This window comes from Corella eumyota, chromosome 6, assembly GCF_963082875.1.
Source record: "Corella eumyota chromosome 6, kaCorEumy4.1, whole genome shotgun sequence".
Lineage (NCBI taxonomy): Eukaryota > Metazoa > Chordata > Ascidiacea > Phlebobranchia > Corellidae > Corella > Corella eumyota.
In genome coordinates, this window is record NC_137495.1 from 15178134 (window position 1) to 15199021 (window position 20888).

The window sequence follows — 20888 nt, forward strand, 5'->3', positions numbered from 1 at the left end:
TAACTCCTGACGACATAGTGTAGTGGTAAGACACTTGGCTTCACTAAACTAGGTTCTGGGTTTGATCCCCACTGCTTACATACTGTAGCTTCTTTAAGTAAGGAGCCATTATTAATATAAACTTTTGCTACGACAATTATCAGCAGATTAATGACTGTAAAATATATTTAATAATATCCATAAATTCTAAAGCTAACTTAAATTTGCTTAAACATGCCATCAGCTGGAGTCAAACCCAGGATCTTAGGTCTTACTTAAAGATGCTACAACATGCCAGCAGTGGGAATTAAACCCAGGATCTTAGGTCTTACTTAAGGATGCTACAACATGCCAGCAGTGGAAATCAAACCCAGGATCTCAGGTCTTACTTAAGGATGGTAAAACATGCCAGCAGTGGAAATCAAACCCAGGCTCTCAGGTCTTCTTAAGGATGCTACAACATGCCAGCAGTAGAAATCAAACCCAGGATCACAGGTCTTACTTAAGGATGCAACAACATGCTAACTAACAAAGTAAATTATTAATAATCTTAATTTTTAGATGTAATCTCATGGGATAGAATGGAACGATATATTGTGAATGAAATTACTCAGGCCAGGGAATAGAATACCAAGTTCTTGCTGGTCCAATATTTATTGCCATTTTTACTGTTATGGGAGTTGTAATGGGAATTGTTGGCGATAAATATATCAGGTTGATTACCGACTATTTTTTATATTTATTTATCCTCAATGTGGAAAGGTCAACTTCACGACCTAAACATAGAGTAACATCATTTACTCTGACCCAGTATCGAGTTGCCTTCAACAGTTTATGATATTATAGATTATAATTGCCCATTAAGTAAACTGCTGATTAAGTGTTGGCTCAGCAGGAGTTCATACTGTTTATAGCGCCTTACTTAATGGCGCTACAGCATGAGGGCTGTGGGGATAAATTTATTTTATAAACTTTTTTTGAGTAAAAGAGAGTTAATAGAAAATATGCTATTATTAGTAAAATGGTGGTTTTGGAAATATAGTTTTTGGTAAAATGTCAGTAACTCCATTTTCTATGCAAACCTTAAATCTCTAAATTTTTTTAAATTTATTTTGCTTTTCAATATTAAAATTTTGAATTAATTTTTATAAAACTCTTTTTATTTTATGGTTTAGAATCCAGATATTATCTGCAAGTGTTTTCTTTTACTCGGTAATGACTTTTACCACCGGATTTGCCGACACTTATTGGTTGTTAGCTTTGCTGAGAGTTGGCTTTGGGGCAGGGTGAGTTTAAAGTTTGTTTCAGTAAAAAAATATTTAAAAAAAAAAAGTTTATTGTACCAGTTATTATTTTTAACTAAATTTGTGGGTGAAGCATGGTGTAGTGGTAAGAGCACTTGGCATCACTACATAAGGTTCTGTGTTCAATTCCCACTGCTCTTATGCTAGGGTCTTAACAAACCTTAATAATATCAAATTTTTTGTATGTATAATAAATTCTCTTAAAAACCTAAAACTTTTTTCTCAGAGAGTCGGCCTGTACTCCTCTTACCTCAAGTTTGGTGGCCGACATTTTCTCACAGAAAGTTCGAGCTTTTGCGATGAGTCTTTTCAACTTTGGAATTTATTTTGGATATGGTTTGGCATTTGCTGTTGGAAATTATGTGACTGACGCCAACATTCTTGGAATGGTGAAAATTTTTTAAATATTTTTGACCGGCAGTACGATGTATTAGTCAGAACACTTGGCTTTACTACATGAGTACCTGGGTTCGATCCCAACTGCTGTCATGATGTAGCACCCCTTTTTTTGTTAATTTTTTCTTAGAGCTGGCGTTGGTGTTACTTTATAGCTGGAGCTCCAGGCATAATTATGGCGATTATTTTATATTTCTCTGTCAAAGAACCAGAACGTAAAATTATAGAACAAGCTGAAGAGAATAACAAATATGAGATAGACTTTGGTATTTAATACTTTTGATAAAATGTTTAATAAATAAAACTTTTTTTTGGATTTATTTATCCTCGATGTGGGAAGGTCGATCTCACGACAACTTTCAAATTATTTATCAAATCTCCAACTATCTTATTGTTACTGGTTGGGGCTTCATTCAGACATTCTGGTGAGTTTTTATATTTATGAATAAAATCCTTAGTCGGTGCTTCAACATGCCGCTACTGGGAATCAAACTTTAAACCTCACCCTACATACTGTAGTGGACAGATCACTTGGCTTTACTACATGAGGTCATGGGTTCGATCCCTTCTGCTCTTAAACTGCCACAGGCAACTCAAGACTGGGTTGGAGTAACTGATGTTACTCTATGTTTAAGTCGTCACTACATGAGGTCATGGGTTCAATCCCTTCTGCTCTCGTGCTGTAGTGCTTTTGAGTAAAGTGCTATAAACTTCTGATGAGCTAGCACTTAATCAGCAGCTTATTTATCGGGCAATTATAATCAGTAAGATTCTAAACTGCCACAGGCAACTCGAGACTGGGTCGGAGTAGCTTGTGTTACTCTATGTTTAAGTCGCGCATTCGACTTTCCCACATCGAGGATAAAGATATATACAAAAAAATAATAATAATATCCCAAACTGCTAAAGTTAACTCGAGACTGGGTCGGGGTAACAAATATTTATCTATGTTCAGGTCATGAAGTCGACCTTCCCACATCGAGAACAAAATCTAAATCAAATTTTAATATTTTCAGCAAGTTTTTGTTGGTCTTACAACAGTCAGTTATATTTTGATCAATATTACCCCGGCACAGAGGTGGGGTTGTGGATGAGTTTAACTTCCATCGTTGGTGGAACGATTGGGATAATCACTGGTGGAATTTTGTCCGATTTACTCGCTTCTAAATACTGTAATCTTTATTTTGATCATATTATTAAAAATTCGATTTTACTGAATGGACACTTTTCTAAAATAGTTTTCGAAAATGGCATTATCTGAAAATTTTGACATAAATTGAAGGTTGGCAGCATGGTGTAGTGGTCAAAACCCTTGTCTTTACTACATAAGTTCTGTTGTTCGATCCCCACTGCTTCCATGCTGTAGAGCCCTTAAGTAAGGTGCTATAAACGATATTAACTTCTGCTGAGCCAGCACTTAATCAGCAGCTTAATTATTGAGCAATTATAATATCCCAAACTGTCAACTTGAGACCGGGTCGGGGTAACTGATGTTACTCTATGTTTAGGTTGTGCATTCGACCTTCCCACGTTAAAGATAAATAAGTACAATAAAACAGTTTTATTTTCAGAGAAGGGATAGGGTATAAGGGGGTTAATATAAATGTCCCATTATGTGTAAATTGACAGTATTATTAATATAACAAAAATTTTGTAGATTTGTATTTAGAAATATTCCATTTTTTTGGGGGTTTAATTTTAAATCAATTTTTTTTAGGTGTACGAACAAGATTGTGGGTTTTGGTCGTTAGTCAAGCAATAGCCTGCCCTCTAGCGGCGGGAACTCTTTACTTTTCTCCGCCTTATGCTTTCATTTCGCTCTTTGGAGCTTATTTATTCGGTAAATAGTTTTATATTTTTTTAAGAGTAACAACAGTTACCCCGACCCAGTTTCGAGATGACTTTATTGTAATCAAATTTTATTTAAAACACAGCGGAAATGTGGTTCGGAGTTTTGTTCACTGTTTTGGTTGAGTTCTTTCCTGCCCAGTCACGCGCGACAGCGATCGCTATGTTTATTTTTGTGATCAATAATATTGGAGGGAATGCCCCTCTTATAGTACCACCTATGATCAAAGTTTTAGGTTTCAGGGAAGCACTGTACATCGTTTACCCAGGATTTTACTTGGCTAGTAAGTTTTTTTTTCTGATAATTGTTTATCCTCGATGTGGGAAGGTCAACTTTACTACCTAAACATGGAGGTATATTTGTTACCCTGATCTAGTCTCGAGTTGTGGCAGTTTGGGATATTATAGATTATAATTGTCCGATAATTATGCTGCTGATTAAGTGCTGGCTTAGCAGAATTTATATCGTTTATAACGCCTTACTCAATAACGTTACAGCTTGAGAGCAGTGGGAATCGAACCCAGGACCCTAAGCAGCAAAGCCAAGTTTTTTAAATAATATTTTATTGGTTTATATAGTTTGATTTTTAAACTTGGTTTAATTTATTTTTTTAGTTTTTACGAAAACTTTTTTCTAATTTCAGGTTCTTTTTTCTTTTTGTTGACTCAAATTTCTCTTCTGCGTGGTTCACCGCACATGAGCATTAAAGCGAATAATTGTGAAGAAAGTGAAGCGATAGTTAATAAAACGAAACTTTAAATTAAAAATATTAAAGTTTTTGAATTATGTTAAACATTTATAAATTTAAAAAATTTTATCATGACAATATTTTAATTTTATTTAATATTTATTAGTGAAATTTTTTTTATAATTTTTTTGCCAAAATTTTTTTAAAGTTATTTTTAATATTATACTAGTGAGTTATTTTAGTTCCTAAATTAATTGTTGCCATTCTTGCTGTTTTTATTTTCTAATTTATATTAACTAAACAGAAATTTAAATAATGTTAATTTTACAGTTTTTATTACTTTTAAGATTTTGTATTCCCTTACTTTATAATTACTCCATATTTTATGAGAAATTATTATTGTTTTATATTTCTGAAATATATTTTGTTTTTGTTACTTCTTTTAAAATTTTAGAAAACTATAAAATTGATATCATTTATTTTTTAAGATTATTTTTCAAAAATGCAAATTATTAATAGTGATGTGCCGATCAAAATGGTGATCGTAAATCGTCGATTTTTGAAGGTATTTTGCGATCACCCGATCAAGGTCCAAAATCGGCAGATCGGTAATTACGTCACATTTAATTTTACGTCACAAATAAACACGCACATGCCTTAACCACATAGATTTCCATAAACTTTTACAGCGCTTTATTTCCGCGCTAATAAAATTGTTTTTAGTTCTTGTAAATGATACTGAATATTACGGTTAAATATTTAAACAAACTTGTGAATAAGTAGAAGTGTTTAACATACAGGGTCAATTTTTTTATGTATTTAGTGACGATAAAGTTACCGATTGTTCGGACACGTTATCCGATCGTGATCTGATCCGAAAAAAAACGGCGATCGGCACATCACTAATTATTAAAATACTGTAGAAAGTTTTTTTGTTTTTATGCAACTATGCTTTTACAATTATTAAAATATTTAAATGTTAAAGACATGATTTCTATAAATGGATTTTTGGTTGAAAAGGCTGGGTTTGATTCCCACCGCTGGCATTTTGTAGCATTCGTGTAAGACCTGAGGTTCTGGGTTTGATTCTCACTGCTGGCATGTTGTAGGATCTTCAAGTAAGAACCTGAGGTCCTTAGTTTGATTTTCACTGATGGCATGTTGTAGGATCTTTAAGTAAGAACCTGAGGTCCTTAGTTTGATTCCCACTGATGGCATGTTGTAGGATCTTTAAGTAAGAACCTGAGGTCCTTAGTTTGATTTTCACTGATGGCATGTTGTAGTATCTTTAAGTAAGAACCTGAGGTCCTTAGTTTGATTTTCACTAATGGCATGTTGTAGGATCTTTAAGTAAGAACCTGAGGTCCTTAGTTTGATTCCCACTGATGGCATGTTGTAGCATCTTTAAGTAGAACCTGAGGTCCTTAGTTTGAACCCCACTGATAGCATGTTGTAGTATCTTTAAGTAAGAACCTGAGGTCCTTAGTTTGATTCCCACTGATGGCATGTTATAGTATCTTTAAGTAGAACCTGAGGTCCTTAGTTTGAACCCCACTGATAGCATGTTGTAGCATCTTTAAGTAAGAACCTGAGGTCCTTAGTTTGATTCCCACTGATGGCATGTTGTAGGATCTTTAAGTATTAGTTTGATTTCCACTGCTGGCATGTTGTAGCATCTTTAAGTAGAACCTGAGGTCCTTAGTTTGAACCCCACTGATAGCATGTTGTAGTATCTTTAAGTAAGAACCTGAGGTCCTTAGTTTGATTCCCACTGATGGCATGTTATAGTATCTTTAAGTAGAACCTGAGGTCCTTAGTTTGAACCCCACTGATAGCATGTTGTAGCATCTTTAAGTAAGAACCTGAGGTCCTTAGTTTAATTCCCACTGATGGCATGTTGTAGCATCTTTAAGTAGAACCTGAGGTCCTTAGTTTCAACCCCACTGATAGCATGTTGTAGGATCTTTAAGTAAGAACCTGAGGTCCTTAGTTTGATTCCCACTGATGGCATGTAATAGTATCCTAAGGTAAAAACGTGAGGTCCTTAGTTTGATTCCCACTGATGGCATGTTGTAGCATCTTTATTATTAGCCTTATAGTGTGCATCATTATGAAAAAAGAACTCATGTCCTGAGTTAACTTTTTAATAACCTTTTACTAAAATATTGTGCCTTGAAATGCTATTTTAAGAAAATCTCATGCTCTAAATATGTTAAATATCTTTCCTATATTTAGGTAAAAAGTCGTTTTTTTTATTTTTAAAGAGTATGGGCAGATACTTTTCAAGGGAAGATTAGGGTAAGGTTTAAAAATTCCGCTTTTCCGCATTTTATAAACCGGACGAACGACGCAAGCTTTCAATTTTCAACATGTCACAATTTTCACCCAAAACATTTTTTATTTACAAAAATCAAAAAAATTGTCGTTTAAAATAAATTTTTGCTTATGCTAAGCCAACACATATACAAAGCGTAAACTTGGACTTTTACAAAGGACCACAAATAGCTTCATTTTAAGCTTAACCTAGGCTCAAGATTTCGATGTTCAACTAACAGTTAGGGAAGTGTAAATGGGAGACCTCCCAGCGACAATGGGAGGCCAACCACTTCTCCGTACGTGGATATTCGTTGGTTTTATAAGGGCGTCTGATTAGCTTGTAGTGCCTTTAGGCCGATGGCTTTGATCCACTGTTCGCTTTTTTGAATATCGGATCACCTACGCTATGGCAGGAACTGTTTTCCCCTAAGTTGGCATAGTTTTAAAGCTTTGGTCCGTTTAGGTAGTTAGGTCGCTTGCTGGTTTTTTTGGTAGATGTGTTGCGCTTCAGTCTTAGTAGTTGGTTGCTTGCTAGGTTTTTTGGTAGATGTGTTGCGCTTTAGTCTTATTAGTTAGGTTGCTTGCTAGTTTTTTTGGTAGATGTGTCGCGCTTCAGTCTTAGTAGTTAGGTTGCTTGCGAGATTTTTTGGTAGATGTGTTGCGCTTTAGTCTAAGTAGTTAGGTCACTTGTTAGGATTTTTGGTAGATGTCTTGCACTACAGTCCTAGTAGTTGGTTCGCTTGCTAGGTTTTTAGGTAGATGTCTTGCGTTTTAGTCTTAGTAGTTAGGTCGCTTGGTAGTTTTTGAGGTGAATATCTTGGGCTTGTTTGTTTGTGATAAAAATGGTAAAACATCGTTTTTTGTACAGTTTCTAATTCATTTTTATTTGGTAAAATGTTTTTAGTTAAATTGTGTTAAGGCAGCCTGGTTTAGTAGTCAGAACACTTGGCTTTTCTATACGAGGTCCTAGACTTAAGTCCCACTGCTCTCATGCAGTAGCGCCCTTGAGTAAGGTGCTATAAACGACATAAACTCTTGCTGGCTCATTACTTAATCAGCAGTTTATTTATTGTGCAAATATGATCAATAATACTCTAACATGCTAAAGGCAACTTAGGACTGGGTCAAGGTAACAGTTGTTACTCTATATTTAGGTCTTGAAGGCGACTTTCTTGCAATGAGTATTTAAAAAGTGGTGACATTTTTCGTACGCGCATATGAGTAACTACTTCAACTTTTTGTTGACATCGCGTTGAGGAAATGTGATTTTGTAAACAGACCAAAAACAGATGTTTTTAGATTAATTGAGCAAATTATAAAGTAAAAATAAAGAAATGTGAAAATATATTTATGTTAAAGAAATCAGAAAAGTTATGGTTTGGCAATATTTGCTAAAATTGTTGCGTTAGCTGATATATTCTGGACTAAATTTTAAGTTAATTTCAGGGATAAATTAAATCTTTTTTGCTGAATAATGTTTTTAATATTTTATTAATATTTAAACGATTAACGAACAATTTTTATTTATCAAATTTTAAAATTATATATACTGTAATAATGGCAGCATGGTGTAGTGGTCAGAACACTTGGCTTCACTACATGAGGCCCTGGGTTCGATTCTCATTGCTTCCATGCTGTAGCGCTCTTAAGTAAGGCGCTATAAACCGTATGAACTTCTGCTGAGCCAGCACTTAACCAGCAGCTTTTTTTAAGTTGTCAAGTCGACTTTTCCACATTGCTAATTAATAAATGTAAAAATATATTTTAACAAAATTTAAATTTAGTTTACTTTAACATTAGGAAAACAATTTGAAAATGGTTAAAACATTTAAAGGGGAGCCCATGTATCATTGGTATTGTATAACAATCCTAATGTTGTGTTATGGGTTCGGGGAGTTGGGTCATTTTATGATTGGTGTCACCTCAAAGGAAATGGCACAGGACGTTCATTTTGGAGACATGGCTTGTTTGACCTTGGACATAAATGTTGAAAAACTGTCAAACACAAAATGCAGAGATGTGAAGAATTCAACACAGTGAGTAGTTGTTAATTTTGCATGCTTATATTATTTTATTTTTTTAGATCTATATTAAGCAATACTAAAGGTAAACGTTAACAAAAATTTGCAGAATGTGGGATGGAAAGAAAATTTTTTATTTTACTGCGAGATAAAGTTGATATTTACTTAAGCAGTGAGAATCAAACCCAGGATCTTAACTAACGATGCTACAACATGCCAGTAGTAAGAATCAAACCAAGAACTTCAGGTCTTTCTAACGATGCTACAACATGTCAGCAGTGAGAATCAAACCCAACATCTCAGGCCTTACTTTAGAATGCTACAATATGCCAGCAGTAGGAATCAAACCCAGGATCTCAGGTCTGACTTAAGGATGCTACAACATGCCAGCAGTTAGAATCAAACCCAGGATTTTAGGTCTTACTCAATGATGATACAACATGCCAGCAGTGGGAATCAAACCCAGAATCTCAGGCCTTACACGAATGCTACAAAATGCTAGCAGTGGGAATTAAATTCAGGACCTTAGGTCTTACTCAAGGATGCTACAACATGCTAACTAACAAAGTAAATTATTAATAATCTTAATTTTTAGATGTAATCTCATGGGATGGAATGGAACGATATATTGTGAATGGAATTACTCAGGCCAGGGAATAGAATACCAAGTTCTTGCTGGTCCAATATTTATTGCCATTTTTACTGTTATGGGAGTTGTAATAGGAATTGTTGGCGATAAATATAACAGGTTGATTACCGACTATTTTTTATATTAATTTATCCTCGATGTGGAAAGGTCAACTTCACGACATAAACATAAAGTAACATCATTTACTCCGACCCAGTCTCAAGTTGCCTTCAACAGTTTGAGATATTATAGATTTTAATTGCCCGATAATTATGCTGCTGATTAAGTGTTGGCTTAGCAGGAGTTTAAACTGTTTATAGCGCAACAGCAAGAGAGCTATGAGGATAAATTTTTTTTTTTAAATTAAAGAGAATTTTTCATTGAGTAAAAATGAGTTAATAGAAAATGTGCTATTGTTAGTAAAATGGTGGTTTTGGGCATATAGTTTTTGGTAAAATGTCAGTAACTCCATTTTCTATGCAAACCTAAAATCTCTTAAAACTTTTTTTTTTTATTTATTTTGCTTTTCAATATTTAAATTTTGAATTAACTTTTAAAAAACTCTTTTTATTTTATTGTTTAGAATCCAGATATTATCTGCAAGTATTTTCTTTTACTCGGTAATGACTTTTACCACCGGATTTGCCGACACTTATTGGTTGTTAGCTTTGCTGAAAGTTGGTTTTGGGGCAGGGTGAGTTTAAAGTTTGTTTCAGTAAAAAAATATTAAAAAAAAAAAGTTTTTTGTACCAGTTAATATTTTTAACTAAATTTGTGGGTGAAGCATGGTGTAGTGGTAAGAGAACTTGGCATCACTACATAAGGTTCTGTGTTCAATTCCCACTGCTCTTATGCTAGGGTCTTAACAAACCTTAATAATATCAAATTTTTTGTATGTATAATAAATTCTCTTAAAAACCTAAACCTTTTTTTCTCAGAGAGTCGGCCTGTACTCCTCTTACCTCAAGTTTGGTGGCCGACATTTTCTCACAGAAAGTTCGAGCTTTTGCGATGAGTTTTTTCAACTTTGTTCTTGGAAATGGTGAAAATTTTTTAAATATTTTTGACCGGCAGCATGGTGTAGTAGTCAGAACACTTGGCTTTACTACATGAGGACCTGGGTTCGATTCCTACTACTCTCATAACGTAGTAGCCTACCCTATTTTTGAACAATTTATTTTTAGGTTTTTTATCAAATCAACCCCCAAAAAATTAATTTTATTGTTTTGAATTGATTTTTAACTAATCTTTTGTTAATTTTTTCTTAGAGCTGGCATTGGTGTTACTTTATAGCTGGAGCTCTAGGCATAATTATGGCGATTATTTTATATTTCTCTGTCAAAGAACCAGAACGTAAAATTATAGAACAAGCCGAAGAGAATAACAAATATGAGATAGATTTTGGTATTTAATACTTTTGATAAAATGTTTAATAAATGAACCCGTTTTCTGTAATTCGATCGAACTCACGACCTAAACATAGAGTTGACTTTGGCAGTTTGGGATATTATTCAATATATTTGTCCGATAATTAATCTGCTGATTAAGTGTTGGCTCAGCAGGTGTTCACACCGTTTATAATACCTTACTTAAGGGTGCTACAGCATAAGAGCAGTGGGGATTGAACTCACGACCTTATGTGTGGTGTAGCAACTGTTCTTACCACTACACCATGCTGCCGTTTTCATTATAAAAATTGTATTTTTTAAGTCTGTCGTAAAATTTCTCTTTATTTTGGAGAAATGTTTAAAAGTTATTTGGCCTATTTTGCAAACTATATTTTTAACTAAGCTATTTATAAACCTGGCTATAAATTTTATTATTTAGAAAAGCAGTCGGTGTTGAAATCAATTTTGACAACTTTCAAATTATTTATCAAATCTCCAACTATCTTATTGTTACTGGTTGGGGCTTCATTCAGACATTCTGGTGAGTTTTTATATTTATGAATAAAATCCTTAGTCGGTGCTTCAACATGCCGGTACTGGGGATCAAACTTTAAACCTCACCCTACATACTGTAGTGGTCAGATCACTTGGCTTTACTACATGAGGTCTTTGGTTCGATCCCTTCTGCTCTTAAACTGCCACAGGCAACTCAACACTGGGTCGGGGTAACAAATATTCACCTATGCTCAGGTCATGAAGTTAACCTTCCCACATCGAGGATAACAAAATCTAAATTAAATTTTAATATTTTCAGCAAGTTTTTGTTGGTCTTACAACAGTCAGTTATATTTTGATCAATATTACCCCAGCACAGAGGTGGGGTTGTGGATGAGTTTAACTTCCATCGTTGGTGGAACGATTGGGATAATCACTGGTGGAATTTTGTCTGATTTACTCGCTTCTAAATACGGTAATCTTTATTTTGATTTTATTATTAAAAAATCGATTTTATTGAATGGACACTTTTCAAAAATAGTTTTCGAAAACGGCATTATCTGAAAATTTTGACATAAATTGAAGGTTGGCAGCGAGGTGTAGTGGTCAAAACCCTTGTCCTTACTACATAAGTTCTTTTGTTTGTTACCCACTGCTTCCATGCTGTAGAGCCCTTGAGTAAGGTGCTATAAACGATATTAACTTCTGCTGAGCCAGCACTTAATCAGCAGCTTAATTATTGAGCAATTATAATATCCCAAACTGTCAACTTGAGACCGGGTCGGGGTAACTGATGTTACTCTATGTTTAGGTTGTGCATTCGACCTTCCCACGTTAAAGATAAATAAGTACAATAAAACAGTTTTATTTTCAGAGAAGGGATGGGGTGTAAGGGGGTTAATATAAATGTCCCATTATATGTAAATTGGCAGTTTTATTAATATAACAAAAATTATGTAGATTTGTATTTAGAAATATTCCATTTTTTTGGGGGTTTAATTTTAAATCAAATTTTTTTAGGTGTACGAACAAGATTGTGGGTTTTGGTCGTTAGTCAAGCAATAGCCTGCCCTCTAGCGGCGGGAACTCTTTACTTTTCTCCGCCTTATGCTTTTATTTCGCTCTTTGGAGCTTATTTATTCGGTAAATAGTTTCATATTTTTTTAAGAGTAACAACAGTTACCTCGACCCAATTTCGAGATGACTTTATTGTAATCAAATTTTATTTAAAACACAGCGGAAATGTGGTTCGGAGTTTTGTTCACTGTTTTGGTTGAGTTCTTTCCAGCCCAGTCACGCGCGACAGCGATCGCTATGTTTATTTTTGCGATCAATAATATTGGAGGGAATTCCCCTCTTATAGTACCACCTATGATCAAAGTTTTAGGTTTCAGGGAAGCACTGTACATCGTTTACCCAGGATTTTACTTGGCTAGTAAGTTTTTTTTCTGATAATTAATTATCCTCGATGTGGGAAGGTCAACTTCACGACCTAAACATGGAGGTATATATGTTACCCTGACCTAGTTTTAAGTTAACTTTGGCAGTTTGGGATATTATAGATTATAATTGCCTAATAATTATGCTGCTGATTAAGTGCTGGCTTAGCAGGAGTTTATATCGTTTATAGCACCTTACTCAATAACGTTATAGCTTGAGAGCAGTGGGAATCGAACCCAGGACCGCATGCAGCAAAGCCAAGTTTTTTAAATAATATTTTAATGGTTTATATAGTTTGATTTTTAAACCTGGTTTAATTTATTTTTTTAGTTTTTACGAAAACTTTTTTCTAATTTCAGGTTCTTTTTTCTTTTTGTTGACTCAAATTTCTCTTCTGCGTGGTTCACCGCACATGAGCATTGAAGCGAATAATTGTGAAGAAAGTGAAGCGATAGTTAATAAAACAAAACTTTAAATTAAAAAAAAAAGTTTTTGAATTATGTTAAACATTTATAAATTTAAAAAATTTTATCATGACAATATTTTAATTTTATTTAATATTTATTAGTGAAATTTTTGTTATAATTTTTTTGCCAAAATTTTTTTAAAGTTATTTTTAATATTATACTAGTGAGTTATTTTAGTTCCTAAATTATTTGTTGCCATTCTTGCTGTTTTTATTTTCTAATTTATATCAACTAAACCGAAATTTAAATAATGTTAATTTTACAGTTTTTATTACTTTTAAGATTTTGTATTCCCTTACTTTATAATTACTCCATATTTTATGAGAAATTATTATTGTTTTATATTTCTGAAATATATTTTGTTTTTGTTACTTCTTTTAAAATTTTAGAAATCTATAAAATTGATATCATCTATTTTTTGAGATTATTTTTCGAGAATGTAATTTATTAAAGGTATGTGCCGATCAAAATGGTGATCGTATATGTTATTCAGCCATCAATAGAACTTCCTGTTATTCAGCCATCAATATTTGTCCTAGCTGTATTTACCGAGTTTCATTTATCGATATTATAAATGATTAACCAAGTTCAACAACCTTATAACATATTCGCTTACAATTTAAATAAATATTCGTCATCAGGTTTTGCGTCATATTTAGCTGACACCACCATGTTGACAATACTCAGTTTAATGTAAACTACCAAGTTGTTTGGTATGAGATATCTAACTGCTTTAAAATGTAATAAAATTAACTTGAAAATTTCGTTGTTTAAAAGTTGGTTTGGTTTTTAAATTATTTACATTTTGTTGCTTTTAATTTTAGTTCGATGTCCTAGCAACAGGACAATTTTTTTGGGGGGGGGTTTAATTAATTTAAAAAAATAATAATTATTGGTAATTATTAAACATTTGGCAGCGTGGTGTAGTGGTAAGAACATTTGCTACACCACCAAGAGGTCGTGGGTTCAACCCCCACTGCTCTTATGCTGTAGCGCCCTCGAGTAAAGTGCTATAAACGGTATAAACTCCTGCTGAGTCAGCACTTAATCAGCAGCATAATTATCGGGAAATTATAATCTCTATATTATCCCAAACTGCTTAATGCAACTCGAAACTGGGTAACTCTATGTTTAGTTCGCGCAATCGACCTTCCCACATCGAGGATAAAAATATATTCAAAAAAAACTTGTGACTAATTCTCCTTAATTTAAAGATTGCCTTTTTCTACCTGTTTCAAATCAGCATTTATAAACGAGTGTTCTTTTGCTGGGATCGCATTTTGATTGCTAGGCTAAGGTATATATAGAATAACTTTACGAAAAAATATCAGAATTTGTAAACAAAAGTTATTTTTAAACAGTGGGGCTCAGGGTCGTACATTTTCATTTTATTTTAACGTAAGGTTGTTGTCAGATTATATTTTATTTTTAAGGTGTAGATAACAGAGGTGGTTCATGGGCTATATAACTAGAAAGGAGGAATAATTTAAAAAAATCGCAGCACCGCGAGATTGGGTCGGTGTAACAGTTGTTGTTAAACCTTACTTCGGCCTTACTTTTTTATGAGTTTTTACGTCCAGCGAACTGACCAAAAAGGTAACCAGACACTTTGGCCCGAAGATTTTTTTTAGAACAGCGGGGATTTTGCATTTTAATTACCGCGAGAAATTTTATTTTCGCGTATTCCTATACAGTTTTTTAGACAGTATTTGAAATAAAATAAGCAGTAAATTAATAGTTTTTTTAAAGAATAATGTGCAAGAACATGTTATCTTTCTTTTCCCGTGTCAATTTATTTTTTAATTTTACAAACTAAAACCTATAAAAAAATAAGCGCGCGCTTTTAGGTGACGCAAGACGATGCATTATGATATCACGTATTTTGCGAAATAGGGCCGTATTTCTAAACAATATTTGAAGAAAAAGCATTAATTTATTATTTTTTACACTGAAGAATGTGCATAAATATGTTATTAGTTATTGCCCGTGTTAATGTATATAAATTTATATACTAAAACACGAAGAATAAAACGTTTAAAGAGTTGCCAGAAGATTTGTCCTGCAAAAAACGGCGGGAAGTCGGCGATGAAATTCCCGTGTATAAAGTCAGCGTAAGACCATATTTTACCGATATTTAAAATAAAATTTTGCATAAAGTACAGTATATATAAAAGTTTTTATTGGTTGTTACGTTAATGACATATGTTGGTTTTTAAATTATTTTTTTTTTTGAAGATTTTTGTCTCAAAAACCTTTTTATAAACGGATTAAAGACGGGTGCTTCTGGCCTGCAAAATTTTACGACTAATAGCTTTCGGCCTGCAAAATTTTACGACTAATAGCTTTCGGTCTGCAAAATTTTTTATTAAACTACGGGGAGCCTGCAGCGTTAAGCCCGCGTATATTTTTAACGCAAGAACATATTTTACCAATATTTAAAATGAAATTTGGCGAAAAGTAGTTAAAAAAGTTTTAACCGGTTGTTAAGATAAATATATATGTTAATTTTTTAAATATTTCTTTTTTTAAAGATTTTTATCTCGAAAACGTAATTTTAAAACTCGTTGCATGCCACAATAGCTCGTTACTTTGTCTCCCCCCAATTTCTTTGCAAGGCTTGCAGAACAAATACTTGTATCTGAACCGTCAACCAGAAAAGCGTTCACAAAATTACTTTGATTGTTGCCCCACACTTTAACTGGCACAATCTTGAAACGTTTCACATTTTTAACGCTGTTATGGGAAACCTCGTTGCATGCCACAATAGCTGACTCGCTTTGCGGCTCCGATAGCGGGCTTTAACGTCACTTTAGTAGTTTATGACATCACATTTTAACTATAGCGGGCTTTGTCGTCATTTTAGTAGATTATGACATTGCAATTTAACTATAGCGGGCTTTGTCGTTACTTTAGTAGATTATGACATCACAATTAAACTATAGCGTCAAATCTTGTTAGACAACAATTCGAATAAGTATTTTAATGCAGCGTTGCTATTATTGTTACGTCATAGTGTCGTCATATCTCGTTTAAAAAGTTTTTTTAATTTTAAATTGCAGTCGATTTAAAAATTAATCAAGATATAATTTTTGGCGCGTTTTGGTACCTGCGTGTTTTGATACAAAAATATCGGAACAGACGGAAAGTTATTTTCAATTATTTGTGATAAATAAAACAATTGTAACTTGAAACTTGAAATTTGTGATAAATATTAATAACAAAATTATAACTAGCTTGTTAAATGAGTTTAGAATAAAACAATTGTAACTTAAAACTTACCGAAATGAGTTTGAAAATATTTATGTTTTTGTGCTTCTGGTTATGCTTAGCTGCATCCCAAAACAACCAAGTTTGTTTTAGTGCATGTCCCACTGCATCTGCTCATGAACCTTCTGAAACTAAACAAGGTAGACCAGGAAAGCTTGGCCTAGCTGGGGAGAAAGGTGAGAAATGTTCAAGGGGTGAAATTGGGTCAGTTGGGGCTACTGGAGAGTGTTCGTGTCATGATGAAATTGTTGGAATATTAAAAACAGTTTTTCCTGATAAAGCAGGTATTTTGGTTACTTTACATTTGTTAAATAATGATAATATTATCGGCTTACTGCTAGAACCTCAAAACTAAAATAAAAACAATTTTAAGATAATTAAATAACTTTTTAAACCTTGCAAGTATATTTTGTATGGTTTATTAACATTGTTACTTATATAAACAAGTATACTTAATACAGTGGCATTTTTAAAGAGCTAAAACTTATCTGTAAAATTAAGTTTATCATAGATATTTAGTTATTGTAGGGAATTGGGTTAAGGTGGCAGAAAGGTCCAGCAATGTATTAAAATACTTAAATATATTCCTAGGTAAAACCTTATTCAAATACAATTCTGGCTATCATACTTTATTGGTAACAATATATATACAAAAATGGGGCGATAATATTACAATATTACATTACGCTAAATCATTTCTAAACTAATATCATTATCATATAAAATACACTAACTCCTTTCTCCACAATCACAATTATCAAAAATACAACACACTCACAACTTCGCCTTCCACGTAAAGCAACACCTTAATCAAATGGTACATAATAGACACAAACTAAATTATTCTGCGATGCGAAAATAAATAATATACTGGGTTAAATAATACAAAACTACATTACATGGCTGTACGTTTCACTGTAATTTAAAATGGATGGTAATTCTATATCAAATTAATTAATAATCACAAGATTACGGAAAAATATATTCAGCAAAAATCTAACGCATACATAAAAAGAACTATGTCACTATTGATAATGTTTTTTAAAGGTTTTTACTATATAGTAAAAACTAAACAACAACAGGAAATGTTATCGAGATATAACCTAAATCCAAAATTGGGGCGTTGATATGTACATAGATAGCGTCTATAAAATGTTTGACTATTTCAATATAATTACGAAATATATTTGGTTATTCTAATTACCTTATGGGTAATTAGATCTGTCCTTGAATAAAAAGGTATTTCTTAGTTTTCATACCCTTTTCTATAACCAATACATATAAATATTGTTTCTCTGTAATTCTCTTATTGTTAATAAATTTGTACGGCTTTTAACCGCATAGGATGGCAGCTTTTTTGCACAGTTATTTGGGTTCACAGAACGAAAGTTATTATTTTGCCTGAGAAGGGGTTCTTACGTATTCTTTTTTGGGGGACGCGGAATTTTTTATTATTTAGGATTCCGCCTCTTCTTACTTCACTTTCCTACATTCTCCGGTTCCTTTATTTTTTGTTCCTTTATTTTCCGGTTCCTCCATTTTCCGGTTCCTTCATTTTCCGGTTCCTTCATTTTCCGTTCCTTCATTCTCCGGTTCTTTTATTTTCCGGTTCCTTCATTTTCCGGTTCCTTCATTTTCCGGTTCCTTCATTTTCCGTTCCTTCATTCTCCGGTTCTTTCATTTTCCGGTTCCTTCATTTTCCTGTTCCTTCATTTTCCGTTCTTTCATTCTACGGTCCTTTCATTTTCCGGTTCCTTCATTTTCCGTTCTTTCTTTTTACGGTCCTTTCATTTTCCGTTCCTTCATTCTCCGGTTCCTTCATTTTCCGGTTCCTTCATTTTTCCTTCCTTCATTTTCTGGTCCCTTCATTTTCCGTTTTTTCATTCTTCGGTCCCTTCCTTTTCCGGTTCCTTCATTTTCCGGTTCCTTCATTTTCCGGTTCCTTCATTTTCCGTTCCTTTATTTTCCGGTTCCTTCATTTTCAGTCGACACCTTTTTTGTAAAACCCCTTTTTTTTGTAAAACCCCTTTTGACCCCTTTTTTGTTTTTGACCCCTTTTTTGACCCCTTTTTTTTAGAAAGCATTTGCAGCGTAACTGATTGCGATGCTAAGTGCTTTTCCTACATTATTATATTAACACCCGATATTTAGTTATTATGTCAGTTTTAATTTAACAACATTTGTATGTTAACAAAACTTTAACCACTCGATCTTTTTACTTAAAATACAAGGTTATTTAAAGTTCAAAAATCAAATGATAAATTAATAAAAAGTTATTTTTTAATTATAAAATAAATCATTTTTTAAATTCCGCTAAATTTATATTTGTTGTCAAATTTTGAGTTACGAGGTTCTAACAGTAAGCAGACAATATAACAATTTATAAACATTTTGTAATATTTAATTTTACAATTTAAATATTTAAGAGTTAAGCTAAATCATGCTAACTTATAAGATTGATTCTAAATAAACCTAAATATTTATAGCTTGTGTATGTGGACTTGGGTTAAAAGATGGAAGAATACCGGATAGTGACATCACAGCTAGTTCTTATTGGCACAGCGGCACATTACCACATAAAGCAAGGTTGGATGCTCATACCATGGGTTGGTTACCTAAACAAAGTGAGTTGTTGGAATTATTTTCTATCTTATAATAAAGTTTCACAACTTTTGTAATTAGTGGAAAATAAACATTAACATTGTTTTATTTTAATTAATAGGCAGGGTTGGGGAATGGATCCAAATTGACCTCAAGACACCAACTCGAGTGACAGGAGTTGTGACACAAGGAGAATACAATGGTTCTTATTGGGTCACCAGCTTTAAGATATCTTATGGGTCCAGTACATCAGATATGCAGTTCATCCAAAATAATGGAAATGATCTGGTAAGCTTAAATTTAAAACGAAAATTTATTTTGTTTAACTAATTAAAGTTTAGAAACAGTTTTTAATTAATTGGTGTTAATTAATTAAAAAAAGTTTATTTTATTAAAAATGTTTTATTTAAAATCACCAAAACTTGTTTTTAAAAGTTGTGTGTTGTTTACAAGCTAGATAATATTAACCAAGCAAACCATTGTTTAAACAATCCCTATTCTAATTGTTTTGTGACGTCATAGCTTGTTACAAAACTTAATTATGCGTCGTGTAACAATAAAGGGTCTGCGACAGTTTTTGAATTTTTTATTAATCTAAAGTTTTGTAATTTTAAAAATTGACATTGTAAAAATCCCGCGAACCGGTGTGAAAATAATTATGTGGGCTTTTCTTATGTTTGTACTCGGTCTTCAGTCGTTGTTTGACTGAAAAAACGTTTTTTTTATTAAAACATGTCCAATATTGCAATATTGATGTTTTTTTAAATTCTACAGGTTCCAAGGTTAAACTGGATCACAATTTTTTACCGATTTTGTATTTCAGTTTTAGTATTTTCCAATGCTGACTTTCTCTTACATTTTCAGCCCCAAATGGGGTTTACTACTTCTTGAAAGACGTTTTTATGTTTTTCCAAGTAGTAAATAAGTTGTGAGTTTATAATTTAACGCAAGTTATAATCTACTGTTTTCTTAAGGCCGAACGTAGCTACTTTGGTCCCAGCGTACGAAGTAGCTTGGAAAGTAGTTTTTAGTACCTAACTTACTTAAAACAGCTTTCTTTTTGGCCTTAGTGTTAATTAAAAACAGTTTTTTAAAGTGCAGGCTACATTAAATTTTGTGGTTGTGATTTATGTCCATAAAACTGTTTTTTGCAAGACATGGAACGTATTTATATCACGTTGCTATGGACGCTGTTCTTGCTCCCTAAAAACAGTGTCAACATGAACGCTTAAGCTTAAATTTATGCACAACTTAATTATAAAGTCGATAACTTAAATTTAAGCATCGTTGTAACATTTTTTTATTTAAAATAGCAAAAATCCGTAACTTTTGGGCAGGAAATAAGCCATTTAGATTGTAATCAGGGGCTGGCAAACACGTCACAATGCCCTTTATAAACATTTTAATTTTGCATGTTGCAGTCAGTCCCTTTAAGTTAAATGTGAAGCGATGAACAACGCGCGATTTTTAAAGTTATAAAATTTAAATAATTAATATCTTAAACCTGAATATTATTACGTTAAATATTATATTAAATCTTTTTAAAGGTCTTTGTTGGTAATGAAGATAAAAATGGTCACAAGTTGAACAACTTTCCTCAACCTATAAGAGCTCGCTATGTTCGATTGTATCCACAAACCTGGCATGATGTTCTTCCAGTTCTTCGCATGGAGCTTTTATCTTGCTAGTAATCACATATTTCTTTCGGTTAATTATTTTAATTCCTAGTTGTTAATTAAAATTCTTTAGTTATGTACTATATTAAAACTTTTAAAGTAATTAATTTTATAATTTGAACAAATAATCCGTGTTATTATATTTAAATCTTACAAAATTCTGTAAATGTACTAAAATGTTAAGGCTATAATAGTTGGGTTTATTAAATGTGTGAATAAACATAATGTAACAAAGTCTATAGTAGTAATATTTAAATTTCCTATTTTTAAGTGAACAGTTACTGCGATGTCAAATCGTAGGTCTAACATTTGGTAAAGACTGTAATCAAAGATAGTGAAAGTAAAGCAATGTGTAATAAATGCAAATTAGTTA

At 32.8% G+C, this 20888-nt stretch overlaps 3 protein-coding genes across 3 annotated transcripts; all 3 read left to right on the forward strand.

The window, feature by feature from the left end:
• The first annotated feature begins 497 nt into the window (after positions 1–497).
• On the forward strand, positions 498–4287 carry LOC145755962 (MFS-type efflux pump MSMEG_3705-like). The gene is given in 10 exon segments (XM_082572174.1): positions 498–512; positions 560–693; positions 1155–1265; positions 1510–1672; positions 1810–1884; positions 2059–2104; positions 2696–2851; positions 3397–3519; positions 3614–3811; positions 4172–4287. Coding segments are annotated over 10 exon segments (1137 nt in total).
• A 4060-nt stretch (positions 4288–8347) lies between these two features.
• On the forward strand, positions 8348–13553 carry LOC145755963 (uncharacterized). Its single transcript, XM_082572175.1, has 9 exons — positions 8348–8568; positions 9149–9301; positions 9765–9875; positions 10120–10223; positions 11384–11539; positions 12085–12207; positions 12302–12499; positions 12864–12958; positions 13425–13553. Exons 1-9 carry the CDS (start codon positions 8348–8350, stop codon positions 13551–13553), a joined length of 1290 nt encoding a protein of 429 aa, XP_082428301.1.
• Positions 13554–16272: 2719 nt separating this feature from the next.
• LOC145755964 (lactadherin-like) lies at positions 16273–20527 on the forward strand. Its single transcript, XM_082572176.1, has 4 exons — positions 16273–16522; positions 18725–18862; positions 18961–19127; positions 20387–20527. Exons 1-4 carry the CDS (start codon positions 16273–16275, stop codon positions 20525–20527), a joined length of 696 nt encoding a protein of 231 aa, XP_082428302.1.
• The last annotated feature ends 361 nt before the right edge of the window (positions 20528–20888 follow it).

Coding starts and splice junctions, on each gene's coding strand:
- LOC145755963 (XM_082572175.1), top strand. CDS start 8,348: ATGGTTAAAACATTTAAAGGGGAGCCCATGTATCATTGGTATTGTATA. Junction 12,500..12,863: donor CCCAGGATTTTACTTGGCTA/GTAAGTTTTTTT, acceptor TTCTAATTTCAG/GTTCTTTTTTCTTTTTGTTG. Junction 12,959..13,424: donor GTGAAGAAAGTGAAGCGATA/GTTAATAAAACA, acceptor AATTTATTAAAG/GTATGTGCCGATCAAAATGG.
- LOC145755964 (XM_082572176.1), top strand. CDS start 16,273: ATGTTTTTGTGCTTCTGGTTATGCTTAGCTGCATCCCAAAACAACCAA. Junction 16,523..18,724: donor AGTTTTTCCTGATAAAGCAG/GTATTTTGGTTA, acceptor AAATATTTATAG/CTTGTGTATGTGGACTTGGG. Junction 18,863..18,960: donor GGGTTGGTTACCTAAACAAA/GTGAGTTGTTGG, acceptor TTTAATTAATAG/GCAGGGTTGGGGAATGGATC.